Source organism: Kwoniella botswanensis, chromosome 3 (genome assembly GCF_036426115.1).
Source record: "Kwoniella botswanensis chromosome 3, complete sequence".
Classification (NCBI taxonomy): Eukaryota; Fungi; Basidiomycota; class Tremellomycetes; order Tremellales; family Cryptococcaceae; genus Kwoniella; species Kwoniella botswanensis.
In genome coordinates, this window is record NC_088601.1 from 537,029 (window position 1) to 549,934 (window position 12,906).

Below are 12,906 nucleotides of genomic sequence, written 5' to 3' on the forward strand. Positions count from 1 at the left end.
GCTCATCATGCATGGGTGATCTTCTAATTAGTTTCTCTCTCGATGCCAAGTCATCCAAATAAGTGATCACGCCAGGCAGTGTGCCACATTCCGTTCAAATCTGAATAAGGTAATTCTGTTGACATCGGTCGAGTTTCCCGGTTCCGGATTGTTCGAAATGAGAAAGAGGTGATACTCGTACTTCCCTTAATTCACCCATCTATCTATCTATCTACGCTGTATTTCGAACATCTCTAACGTCCCTCTCGTCTTCTTGTTCATCTGGATCTTGCCAACTCTCAATTCCACTTGTACAAAACAAGACAAGACAAGATGTCAGGTCTAGTCAAATTACTTGGTGCCATCGCTCCACCTCCCGCTGCCCCCTTATCGAGGGAATACGATGGTCTGGAATTCAGATGGAAGATGTTCACTTTCCGACCTGCGGCATTCAAGTTTGAAGCTGCCGTGTTAGGTATCGTAGGTTTCTACCTGTTGATTTACCTTGTTGGTAAGACCATCAACACTGGTAGAGCCAAATCAGCGTGAGTACAAGTTTTGTCTTCTCACTCAACTAAACCAAACTATCAACCGTTTGCCATCTATTCTAGTAGGTAAGAGTGATCAAGCTGATGTTTTTAATTGAATTAGGATCAAACCATTTGAATCCCTCTTATCATCTCAATTCACCCAAGTCCGACCTCTCCTCTCATCTTCACCTGCCCTGCACCTCTTGTATGCAAGTGGTCGACGAAATCTCTTATCACTCCACACGACCGTATCGTTATTACCCATCCACGATCTCGCCGGTCTAGTCATCCATTTCGTTAAAACGATCATCGAACCTACTTACAGTGGAGCTGAGCAAATCAACTTTGATTTTACCCTTGGAAGGGGTGAGCTGGGTCTTCAAGGTGAAGGATTGGGTGTATGGGGGTTGGTAGATAAGTCTGCTATGAGGGAAACTAGGGAGAAAAGATGGGATTTGGTAAGTTGACGACTCTTGACTCTCAATTCTTGACTCTTGACCGTTTGAATTTGTTTGATAAGAGCTCATTGATATATCAACATTAGACTTTCCCCAAGCTCAACGACTCAGCTACAAACCTCCCTATCACCCATGCACTCTTTACTGAACATGTAGAAATCACCGATTTGTTATTGAAAACTCCCAATATCGGTATTAGTGAGGTATTGAAAGATAAGGATGCTGCTAGTGTGCTTCAATACTTATTAGTGAGTAGTGAATACTCCGTCTACTGCTTCGCATGATATCACCTCTCGTTCTGTGAGAAAATCACTTATCATATCTTCGCTCATGTATTTGTAGATCTCCGATGTCCCAGCTACCCGACCTTCCCGTGGCCCCTTATCATCTAAAGCCAAATCACGACACGTCATCCTATCAGTATACAAACCTACCACCCCTGCTCAAATCGACGCTGTCAAAGCTTGGATCCAAGTCTCTTTGAACATCGTTGACCTCTTGGCAAAATCGGCTAGTGGGGGATTACTCAAACCTGATATTTCTCGAAAATTAATCAAGACTCGACAAACTGTTGATGCTGATTTGGCTGTTGATTATAAAAAGGAACAAGATGAGGATAAACCTGCAGAGGAAACTCCCGAAGAGAGAAGGGCAGCTAAAAAGAGGGCAGAAAGGGAAAAGTTGTCAGAGAAGGAATTGAAAAAATTGGAGGATCTGGAGAAGAAGAGGGAGATGAGGAAGATGCAGAAGAAACAGGCTATGGGAGGGAGATAGATAGATAGATTGACTTTCAGTTGTGAGAGGTTAAAGAGGGATTCAGAGGAGAGGGAGCGAAATGCGGATGGTGGTTGTTGAAGAGAATTGTCGCGGAAAGAAAATATCTCATCGAGGGGATCATACCATACAAAAGTTAACAAACAAAATAACTAGTCGTACAGACAAATAATATTACGTCCGGCATGGCATGCATCGATTTTATCACTGTCTGGCATTTTGAATATTATTATTCATATTGATACAAGTCTTTCAGTATTCCATATGTGAAAGATAACATTTGTAGAGTAGTATATATGAGGCATTATGACAAGACGGATTTCAACTATCTTCCTGCCTTCTGCATGTTCCCTTGTCTGATCGTCTCATTTCTATCGCCAATCGACCTGATTTTTTTTTTCCACATCCTTTCTTCTGCAGTAATTACCATCCTCTACCTCTACCTCTATTGGCATGAAGAAAGAACTTGATCAGCTACGGAGAGTCAGTACGGATGAGCGAGCACAAAAACCTACCTTCCTCTTCCGCCCCTGAATCCACCACCTCTGAAACCCCTATATCCACCCCTACCTCTACCTCGACCTCGGTTGGTCATGTTCATCCCCGGTAGATTCGTTCGCTTTTCTTTCACCTATGTCCAAGCATAACAAATTAAATTTAGCGAAAGCCAAAACCAGAAGAATGTCACATCATGGAGTGGTTCCCCTCAGAAACGACACCCTTTGTCTCATTCCATGAGCGAGGCTTGTCATCGAAAATGAGGGCAACTCACAGTTATCAACCTCCCCCTGAACATACTCTCATTCAACACTATGGCACTTTGCACTATAGAAGGTTCGGCGAATTCCACATAGGCATAACCTTTTGGATGACCCGTGAATTTATCGCATAATATCGTTACTCGATTTATAGTGCCGCAAGCTTGGAAATGAGCTTGGATCTCTTCTGGGGTCGCTCCGTAATCAACCTGAGGGAGTTGATATCATAAGTCAATACGAGGACTTTCCCAATTCCATAGACCATCTGTTAGATCATCATGATGCAAAGGAACTCGATCATATTGTTTTGTTCGATGGAGATGGTATAACCCAATCGGATCGACAATGTCCAAGATGCAAAATGGATGATCTGCCTTACACCATCCCTTCTCCTCTCGAATGACAACCCATACCAGACCGGTCTGAAGATATTCGAGGTGCGAACTCTCACTCACATTACCAATATACACACTCCTCGAATCTACCGCTCCAGGTGAATCCTCGTCTTCCATACTAGCTTCGTTGCCACCTTCGTGCGTTTCTGACGTCTGTCCATTCGCGGTTGAAGGATTGGGTGTAGCTGATCCCCTATTCGATACGAGCTGTCATAACCGACGAACCAATGTATCAGCTGATGATTCCACTGACCCAAATCCCGGCTGACTTGACACCCACAGCATTCTTCTCTTCTTCCATCTCTGCTAATCTAGCTTGCATCAATCGGAGTTCCTACCGCATGAACCCTAGTCAGTCAAGCTAAAACATAACAAGGTGGAGGGAAGGAGCAAGGGGTAGAACTCACCTCATCGACATTATCTCCGTCATCTGCTATCCTAGGTGAATTTTCCCTCTGTTCGGCCATGTTGATCTAGTATCGATGTATTGTCTGCCTATGCCAAGTTACGTTGTATTATGCAGTAAAGTAATGTCTGCAGAGTGACTGTGATGATGATGATGGATGAAATGTTGAAATAGGTTTGGGTGGTAAAAAAGGTAGAGACGGTGCCACACTGTCGGGAAATGCGGGATTATTCGGATCGGCCGTTCTTTGTATGGTGATGCTCCTCGTAGTCCCTTACTCACCACTGGCTGAGAACATCGAATACATACATACATACCATAGCATAGATCCTATATCATCAACGACCTTCGACTCACCACTCCTCCCTCTTGTAAGCTTACCACTATATCGTCCAAGCAGGAAGTAGGGAACTGACCACGGATCCGTCTATAGATAATCTCTCAAAATGGCTACTAAATCAGCTGCTACCGCTGTCGTATGTCTACTCTTCATTCCCTCCTCACGCATTTATCTATCTACTCGTTCAATATAGTTTGACTGACTGATGTGGTTTTTTATGGATTTATAGGATTGGACAAAGATCTACACCGGATTAGGTCTCGACAAAACCACACTCACCTCCCTCCAATCCTTCCGAGCCAGACACTCGACTGCCGTATCCAAAAACTCTGCTTTGAAAGCTACCGTACCCCAAATTGACTTGTCTCACTACAAGAGCGTATTGAAAGATCAACAAGCCGTCTCGTTAGCTGAGAAAGTATTGAAGGATTTCAAAGCTGTTGATTATGATGTGTCTAAGTGGAATGAAGTGGTTGGTGCTTTTGAAGGTAAAGCTGTGAGTGGGCACTTTTCATTTGGATCTGTCGTGAAGAAGGGATCAGGTCATATGTTGGGGAATGGACATAAAGAGACGAAGTATGGTGCAGAGGGAATGACAAAATAGATTCGGTGGAAATCAAGATCGCAAAGATGGCGACTTTGCAAGACATTACATTGTCCATGTTTTTGTTCAATGACCAGAATTAAGAAGGATACTAGGATATGAGGAAATACAGGATAAACGCAGTAGATCATACGAACGATCCATACTGACTGTGTACTATACTCAACAGGTCGCCGCTGCCAAGGAGACCGTCAACAAGATCCAAACCGAGCAATCTTCCCTCCAAGCTACTCTCTCTAACATCCAAGATGCCCGACCATTCGAGGACTTGACTGTGGGTTTTTGGTTCTTCTCACTTTATCCATACATATTCTTGTCTCTGTCTTAGTCAAAGACACTTGTATCATCTTCTAACCACTGACGTCTCTGCTTTGCTCAACTTGCAGGTCGACGAAGTTGCCAAGGCCCGACCTGAAATCAACAAGGCCGTTGAGACTATGATCAAGAAAGGTAAATGGTCCGTACCAGGATACAGAGTGAGTTCGAGTCAACATTGGCTTTTCCTTTGCACTTCTTCAACCTCATGTCCTGTCACTGACAATTCTGATTGTTTTGGATGTTCACAGGAGAAATTCGGAGAATTCTCTCTCATGTAAGCTGTCGTATAGATCATGGTCACATAGTCATAGGGATAGGGATAGAAAATGGATTTGGTCGAGAGAAAATCAAAATGCATCTTTTTGAAACAGAAGGATTGTGTCTTGCCCTGTTCACTTCTCAACGAGAGGTAATCTCTCCGCAAGAAGATTCTCAGAACAGCTAACATGGTGCATTGCTCTTTGCCTTTGATTACGCTCGAATGATCATGTTTTATCTCCCAGGTGAAACAATATTATTGCTTCCTCGGGTACCATTCGAGATGTCCTGAGAGCATTGTGTCACTTGGTGATCCGAAGGGAGATCGATGACACCTCTGTGACGATTCGGTTGCGTGCTCGGGGCTGACGATTCGTAAATGATCTGCTATATGCCAGTATAAAGGGGTTACGACAATAGATGATCGCTGATTCATGATGATATTCCATAACAGATCATATCCTCTGCATCTGTGAAGCTGCCAAAAAGTATATATGAATGCATGATGTATGATAATATGTCAAAACATCCTACCAGCTCCTTCTATCAGACAGCTCTCATCCTCTCCAATCAACTAATCCCGTCTACTTCCCTACCCAATCCAATCAATCCAATCAATCCGATCAATCCAATCAATCCAATCAATCCAATCAATCCAATCAATCCAATCAATCCAATCAATCCAATCAATCCAATCCATCCAATCTATGCCAACCGTGTTCCTTCCTAAGCACTTTTCTCATCTTTACCACCCTCGCTATCACCTTTCAAACCCTCTTCCAACCCTTGCAGCGTCCTGACCAACTGTCCACCTCTCGCCTGATTCAATACTCCTACCAATTGACTCTGTGGAGCTTGAAGTAATCCAACAAGTTGTGATCGAAGCACGTCCAACTCTGGTAATTTGGAGATTTCTGTCTGCAATTGTTTTTCGTTGTAGATATGTTTATTTTCCAGCAAACCCGAAATCAACTTGAGTGAAGGTTGTTTTTCATCTGGTGTGTTATCCCTCTTGAGTCCCTTGAGAGTTTTGTTCAGTGTCGTAAGGATTTTGTTAAGGTATGTGGGAGATAATGATGGACAACTTAGGAGGGCTCTTTGACCGACTAAGATTTGATCTTCTCCCGAAGTTGAAGAAGTAATAAGAGGTGAATTTGATTTTGATAACAAAGAAGCTAATACACCTGTTCTGACTACATTCAAGCTTGCTTTCTCTATCGATTCAGGTTTGCCTTCTTCTGTAGGGGGTGAGAGGGGATTATAAGGTTTCGGTGGGAGGGGTATAGATGCGATTGATCGACGGATTTTAGACCATTCGGCTGCAGTAAGATTCGAATGATCGTACACTAATACCAAGTTGGAATTCTCGATCAAGTGGGAGTAGTAGTTCCATAAGAATGTCTTTCGGGCGGTGTATGTACGATTGGGGTCTTGGGGTGGGATCGTACTGGTACTGGCTGATATAGGTGTGGAAGAGGAGGAAGAAGGGATGGAAGATGTACTGGCGAATCGGCTCGAGGTGAGGGATCGTAGGGACGTTGAGGGTCGAGGCGGCATGGCGAGTGGTGGGGAGAGTCAGATGGCAAGACTGAGGAGGACGGCTGAGGATTGAGATTATGAACCAGTGAGCTGATGCGGTATAGTTAATGGATCTTGGACTTTTTATCGCAGGTCAAAGGAGAAGCTCGAAATCTCATCGGAAGGTATTAGGGATACACGTGGATTTATTTCGTAACCCAGTCTCGCTTATCACTCACCGTAGACGCGTGCGTGTGTTAAGTGTATGACGATGGACATCTTCTGGTGTTCTGCATCTTTACAACTACCATAGACTGGCAAAACTCATCATAAAGACCTCATAACGCTCTCAGAAAGGTCAAGGAAATTGACATAATCACTCCCAATCCCGTTTTATCATCCTACCTGCTCGCAAAACCGACACCATGGAGATCGACGCACCAGCTTCCACTTCCAAATCCACTTCCACCTCCACCTCCCCTCTTCCGTACCTCGAACAACAGGTATCCTCAGCACCGGAGGAGTTGAAGCCGTTATGGACAAAGATAAAATCGGCGTATGAGAAGAAGTGAGTCTCGTCTCCTCATATGCCTTGATCGATGCTCGGAAGAATTTCACCAGCTGATCCTCTTCGCAATCCAGGTTATGGCATAATCTGACTGTTCTCTTGACTGAATTCGTATTCACTCCTGGGACTGGACCATATCAGATCGAACTGTTTGAGAAGTGAGTATGGACTGACTCCTGCCATGCACATGAATCTACCGCTAGAGTCAATGCTCAAACCGTACAAATCACAGATTCATCACGACCATCGAAAGTAAAATCAACGCATTGAAGTTGGTCGAGATCGCTCGAAGGGTAGGAAGGGAATATTCAGGTTAGCTTTTACAGTCGAGATCTTGTCACTGAAAAAAAGCTAATTTTACTTTTCATATTGAAATAGAACCCGAACTCACTTTGAAATTCCTTCAATCCGTCCACTCACGACTCACTTCCCCATATCCTGTACCAGCAACGGATGATAATCCAGGATCGCCCGCACCTCCCGCCCCAGCAGCTTCAGCCTATGCATTATCACTCTCATCCATCGCCTATGCTCAACTATTACTGGGTAACTTGGAAGGATGCAAAGAGAGTTTAGATGAGTGTGAAAAGATATTAAACGAACAAGATACGATTGAACCCTCCGTCAATGCTGGATATTACGGTGTAGCAGGAGATTACTTCAAGGTTAAAGCTGATTATGCACCATACTATAAGAATGCCCTGTTGTATCTGGCATGTGTAGATACGGAGAAAGAATTGACAGAGGAAGATAGGAAATCAAGAGCTCATGATTTATGTATTGCGGCGTTGTTGGGTGAAACTATCTACAATTTCGGTGAACTGGTAGGTCGCAATTTTGCCGATCAATATTTTTCATTAGCTATGGCCACTGTTGTATATATGCGCTGATAAGAATGATATTGTCATGATATAGCTCCAGCACCCTATCCTCCAGACTCTCGTTGGGACAGAATGGGAATGGATCAAAGATCTGATTAGCTCGTTCAACGCTGGTGAAATCGGTAAATTCGAATCATTAGCTAATCACCTGGGTAACGAGGTGAGTTCTCTCTTCAAATTTACTTGAAATCTGAATTTTCACTTGACTTTTTCATGTTAAAATACTTTTTCATTTCCATGACGATGATACATGTTAAAACCCAAGGGATTTTGACTGATGTTTGATGTATATCGTCCATAGCCAATCCTCGAATCCTCCGTATCATTCTTGAGACAGAAGATCTGCTTGATGGCTTTGATCCAAACTATCTTCGCTAGACCAAGGGACGGTTCATCGAGATTGATGAGTTTCCAAACTATCGGTGAAGCTACTAGATTACCCATCAACGAGGTCGAACATCTACTTATGAAAGCTTTAAGGTGGGTCTTCGGCTCTCTTCTTTCAGATCATCATGGCAAAATCGTCTTGATAAGAGAACGCCTTGCACGGGAGTCGTCGTTTGTCCTTTATGCTAATGTGCTTATTCGGTTATTATAGCTTGAGCCTCATTAAAGGTTCTCTCGATCAAGTGGACGGTACAGCCGATATAACATGGGTACAACCTCGTGTATTGGAAGGAAACCAATTGGATACGTTATCTGAACAGTTGGATAACTGGTGTCAAGCCGTTGGTAGAACGCAGGATCAAGTTGAGTTGCAGCGAAAAGAGGCACAGGCGGCTGTTCTAGTTCAGTAGTGCAGTTGTGTAGTAGTGCAGTGGATTAGACGTTTGCAGAAACAACTGAATTTGTAAGATACACATGCATGGCATAGTAGTGTCAGTCCATTCAGTATGCAACCCTTCTCTCCATCGTAGATCCTAAATGCAGGCGTAATCAAATGCGAGACAAAGGTGGGTGTATTATCATGTCGTCATCATCTGTGTAAGCTTTTGTAATGCTTCCCAATGGGAGTCAGGTAGGGACCAATATAAATTGCATGAGAAAGATCCGAAACGATCCCAGTTACGAGAAAAGAAGAAAGAACTACATCGACTAGATACTTTGGTCAAATGGAAAAAAAGCGTGACATATATAGAAGTACAAAACAAACAAGAAACCAATGTTTAACTGGAATCCCCGTATTACGCAGGGATGGATGAAGATAAGTCTGAAAGGTCGACCTGAGGATCTGCAAATCATGGCAGCAAGTATTTCAGCTGATATCCAACCGTAGAGAACGAGGAAAAGAAAGCTGAAATACTGATACTCACGAACGAGGTAATATACTTTTCCACTTTCACCTTCCAGACTCTCTTCCATACTCTCTTCTCCGCCAGTACCAGTAGTAGAAGAAGGAACCAGCCCATCTCTAACATCACCTCTAATTTCCATCAAATAATTATCTTTAGCCAATTTCACTAAGGCCTTTCCAATCAATTCCCTCTCGTAATTCAGGTCTTCCTCTGTTTCGAATTCGCTTTCTTTCTGTTCGAGATACCATTGAATGAGTTCTTCTTTATCTACACCTGTACCGTTCTCCCTTTCTATCTCTGATAAATGAAGGACAAGGAGATTCATGATTTCCATGTATCGGTTATCTACAAAATCTCTCCATTAGTACCATTCTCCAACACATCGATCATAGGGGTGAATCACACTCACATGTAATCCTCATCTTCTTCTTACCGCTACTTGCCACCTGACCTTGTAAGCTCGATTCGGCCTGGGCCTGAGCAGTAGCAGAAGAAGTTTGAGCTTGGTAGCTCGATTCAGCAGCTTCGAGGGCAGCCACATCGGCAGCGTCCATTTGAGCATCTCCATCAGCATCTCCATTAGGTACAGCATCATCATCGTCAAAGGAGATGTCATCCTGTTCGACGTGGATGATAGATTGTCGTAAGAGCGAGTATGCTTCTCGTACGATCGCAGGGGAGATCTACAGAAGACAGCGAATAAGCTCAGTTGTCAAACAGCGTGATAAACCGTAAGCACTCTACTCACCTCATCTTGACAGTTCGCTCGAGCGATAGCCTCAGAAAGACGAATCATACTTTCCAATTGTCTAACGGTAATTCTGAAATTACTCTTCCCAGGTCCACCTTCATCCTGTCTCAACGATCTGTACTTTTCCACTAACACAGCGCTCGCAGCGGGGGTGAGCTGAACGCAGAACGTTCATCAGCGGCCATCATGGTGGAGCATATGGGTACAGCTCGTACTCACTTTAGGACTGAATGTTCTAGCATATCTGATATACCTTTGTAAAGCTTCCGTACTAAACTCGGGAGCGATAGCAGCATCTCTGAAGCGATGGACATTGACGATATGTTGAGCAATATGTAAATCCACGTTTTCATTACATTCATCTAAGACCACAAAGAACAGATCGAATCTCGACATGATAGGAGCTGACATCGCTACGTTCGCTCTCAAACTCATCTTTCGATTATATCTCCCTCCGATCGGGTTAGCAGCAGCCAAGATTGATGTTCTAGCATTGAGTGTAGCTTGAATACCCGCTTTGGCAATTGAGATGGTCTGCTGTTCCATCGCTTCGTGAATGGCGACTTGATCCGCTACATCCATCTTGTCGAACTCGTCAATTGCACAGATACCATTGTCGGCTAACATCAACGCTCCAGCTTCGATTGTGAATTCACCGGACTCTTCGTCTCGTACGACCGCTGCTGTAAGACCGGCTGCTGAGGATGCTTTACCGGACGTGTATACTGCTCGAGGGAGGAAACCGCACACGTATCTGTGACACTGTCAGCTACATCGACCCAAGAAGAAAATGAAGATGGATCCGGCTTACTTCAGGAATTGGGATTTACTGGTACTTGGATCACCAACCACACAAACGTTGATATCACCTCTGAGATGGATACCTTCCTGAGTTTGTTTGTGAACCCCTCCCATGAGTTGAAGGAGAATACCCTTCTTCACGATTTCGTGGCCTAAGGATCTATCATAAGCTGACTTCCAACTTGGTCTGCATGCTATGAGCTTACCATAAACGGTAGGAGCTATACTCTGCACCAGACGTTGGTAGATATTGTCAGAATTGACCATATTCTTGAGCTCATCGATCTCTTGCTGAGTAAGCGAGTTTAAGAATGTCTCCTGATCTTCATCACCTTCTTCAAGATCTCCTCTGACATCGGTAGCGCCAGCCTATAAAAATTGAGCACTCAGCTGACAAAGTCCGTGACTTGTTTTCCAAAGCCGACCTACCCTCGCATCTGCACCTTGAACCATACAAGACAAGAAAGCTGTCTTATATTGTAGATCCCTGACACCCAATGCCTTGAGACCGGTAACACCTTGACTCGCGACACCTCCATCACCTCGCCCACCTTGATTCTCTCTCATCATCTGGGCGTTCACACCGGGAAGACCGAGTTGAGATACATCAGGAACGACAATGAAAGTACCGGTGAAAGTACATTTATCACCTGCTTTGGCTCTTTCAACAATTTCCGATCGAAGAATGACATCGAGCCTGAACATCCTGACATCAGCTAACATCTCATGAACCGGATTGAGGCAAGTCAGCGAACTTACGATCTTGGCATACTACCTGTTGGGATCTCATTCGCATTCTCTTGGATCCTGACTTTCTGCCAATCTGAGAACTTAGATTGTTCAATATTCAATAACCAGTTGGTCCGATTGTTACACGTTTGGTTTTGACACAATATAGGCTACGATCTCTCAAGTGTCAGCTTGGGATGACGTACAATATGGAAGCTGATTCACCTCGGTGTATTTGAATTGTTGTTCCACATCCTTGATCACAGCGTTACATTGTTCGCAGACAAAAGTACCGCTGACCAACTCAGGTCGAACTTCACTTGTTCTTGTAACGGTACCACTTATACTAATTAATTGACCGATCCTGTCCATTCGCAGATCTCGTATACCAGAAGTAAGTGGGAGGTTGTAGAATGCGATATTGAAGTCTCGAGTAGTCAGGGATGAGCTGGATGCGGATGAGGTGGATGAAAATGAAGTGGAAGTGTAAAGATAGGTGGGCTCGTATTTTCGAACCAGAGTTTGTAATGCTCGTCGAAGGTACGGAAGAAAGCTGACAGTAAAAGGAAATTAGTAAGTTGGTCTGGGGAGGTGGGAAGTTCTGGCCAGCTTACCGATAATACTGAGACTGGATAGCTCGAGCCAAAACTTCCTCTCGTTCTAGCAAATGACCAAAATCGACGTAGAGCGTTGTGAGCTCGAACTCCTTCATAGCTTTGATCTGCTCGATGTAGAATTTGCTCTCGTCGGCCGTAGCTGGTAAGGGGTTCTGACCATGAAACGAAGCTGGTGTCTCGGGGAAGGCGATCTGTTCGGTGAAGCTATATCAAATGTAGATTGTCAGCATCAGTCACTTTCTTTTACCAATCTTGATCGTTCTATTAAGTATATATATATCAATAAGTAGCATAATACACTAACTTTTCCAAAAACAATGCAAAACTCTCCATGACCTTCTCACCGGTTGCATCTTTAACCCTAGGTATAGATTCAGGATCTACACCTCCTCGAGCTCTCCTTTGAGCTGCCCTAGTACCGTCCGTATTATCTTCACCAGCTTGTGAGCCCTCGTCACCTTGACCCGTAGCACCGGGTATGGTTCCGCCCAATCCACGGACATTGTCAAAAGCTAACGGATCGATATTTCGCGATTGAGGTAAAGAGGAAGAGTTGGGTGATCCGCCTGGAGCGGAGGACGGTGGGAACGCACCGGGATAAGGAGATGACATGGTGCTGTTGTATCTGGAAGAGTGATAGATTGAGGTTAATTCAGAGATAGCTGAAGAGGGAAAAGTATAGAAGATAAGAAAGAGGACATGAACACGAAAATGGAAATGGCAAATTGAGGGTAAAATGAGCAGACGAACGCGTCCCTGCTCAGACACGTCCAGACGCGACATGGCTGTTGAGCCTGATAATCATCTTGCAACGGGGGTCCAGCCAATGACCACCTGCACAGTACATACTGAGGCTTGTGAAGGCAGCGAGCTTCCCACTCCATCTCTGAAGATGCATACAGGTTGCCGAAACCATCTATAAGAGG

General features: G+C 44.2%; 6 protein-coding genes across 6 annotated transcripts; 3 read left to right on the plus strand and 3 right to left on the minus strand.

Moving 5' to 3' along the window:
• Nucleotides 1-312: 312 nt before the first annotated feature.
• On the plus strand, nucleotides 313-1,741 carry L199_008082 (uncharacterized protein; the record flags this gene model as incomplete). The annotated part of the gene is made up of 4 exons (XM_064893766.1): nucleotides 313-524; nucleotides 631-967; nucleotides 1,054-1,215; nucleotides 1,310-1,741. The coding sequence occupies 4 exons, from the start codon at nucleotides 313-315 to the stop codon at nucleotides 1,739-1,741; spliced, it is 1,143 nt and encodes a 380-aa protein (XP_064749838.1).
• Nucleotides 1,742-2,164: 423 nt separating this feature from the next.
• L199_008083 (uncharacterized protein) lies at nucleotides 2,165-3,361 on the minus strand (the record flags this gene model as incomplete). The annotated part of the gene is made up of 6 exons (XM_064893767.1): nucleotides 2,165-2,186; nucleotides 2,257-2,372; nucleotides 2,514-2,708; nucleotides 2,955-3,101; nucleotides 3,175-3,228; nucleotides 3,302-3,361. 6 exons carry the CDS (start codon nucleotides 3,359-3,361, stop codon nucleotides 2,165-2,167), a joined length of 594 nt encoding a protein of 197 aa, XP_064749839.1.
• Nucleotides 3,362-3,746: 385 nt separating this feature from the next.
• L199_008084 (uncharacterized protein) lies at nucleotides 3,747-4,840 on the plus strand (the record flags this gene model as incomplete). Its single annotated transcript, XM_064893768.1, has 5 exons — nucleotides 3,747-3,776; nucleotides 3,870-4,136; nucleotides 4,414-4,518; nucleotides 4,631-4,720; nucleotides 4,811-4,840. 5 exons carry the CDS (start codon nucleotides 3,747-3,749, stop codon nucleotides 4,838-4,840), a joined length of 522 nt encoding a protein of 173 aa, XP_064749840.1.
• A 706-nt stretch (nucleotides 4,841-5,546) lies between these two features.
• On the minus strand, nucleotides 5,547-6,377 carry L199_008085 (uncharacterized protein; the record flags this gene model as incomplete). The annotated part of the gene is made up of 1 exon (XM_064893769.1): nucleotides 5,547-6,377. One exon carries the CDS (start codon nucleotides 6,375-6,377, stop codon nucleotides 5,547-5,549), a length of 831 nt encoding a protein of 276 aa, XP_064749841.1.
• Nucleotides 6,378-6,763: 386 nt separating this feature from the next.
• L199_008086 (uncharacterized protein) lies at nucleotides 6,764-8,584 on the plus strand (the record flags this gene model as incomplete). Its single annotated transcript, XM_064893770.1, has 7 exons — nucleotides 6,764-6,906; nucleotides 6,981-7,064; nucleotides 7,139-7,218; nucleotides 7,285-7,730; nucleotides 7,822-7,947; nucleotides 8,089-8,267; nucleotides 8,386-8,584. The coding sequence occupies 7 exons, from the start codon at nucleotides 6,764-6,766 to the stop codon at nucleotides 8,582-8,584; spliced, it is 1,257 nt and encodes a 418-aa protein (XP_064749842.1).
• A 387-nt stretch (nucleotides 8,585-8,971) lies between these two features.
• L199_008087 (uncharacterized protein) lies at nucleotides 8,972-12,592 on the minus strand (the record flags this gene model as incomplete). Its single annotated transcript, XM_064893771.1, has 12 exons — nucleotides 8,972-9,018; nucleotides 9,101-9,427; nucleotides 9,492-9,765; nucleotides 9,831-9,989; nucleotides 10,053-10,587; nucleotides 10,645-10,786; nucleotides 10,841-11,003; nucleotides 11,064-11,331; nucleotides 11,394-11,533; nucleotides 11,589-11,916; nucleotides 11,978-12,184; nucleotides 12,285-12,592. The coding sequence occupies 12 exons, from the start codon at nucleotides 12,590-12,592 to the stop codon at nucleotides 8,972-8,974; spliced, it is 2,898 nt and encodes a 965-aa protein (XP_064749843.1).
• Between the last annotated feature and the right edge of the window lie 314 nt (nucleotides 12,593-12,906).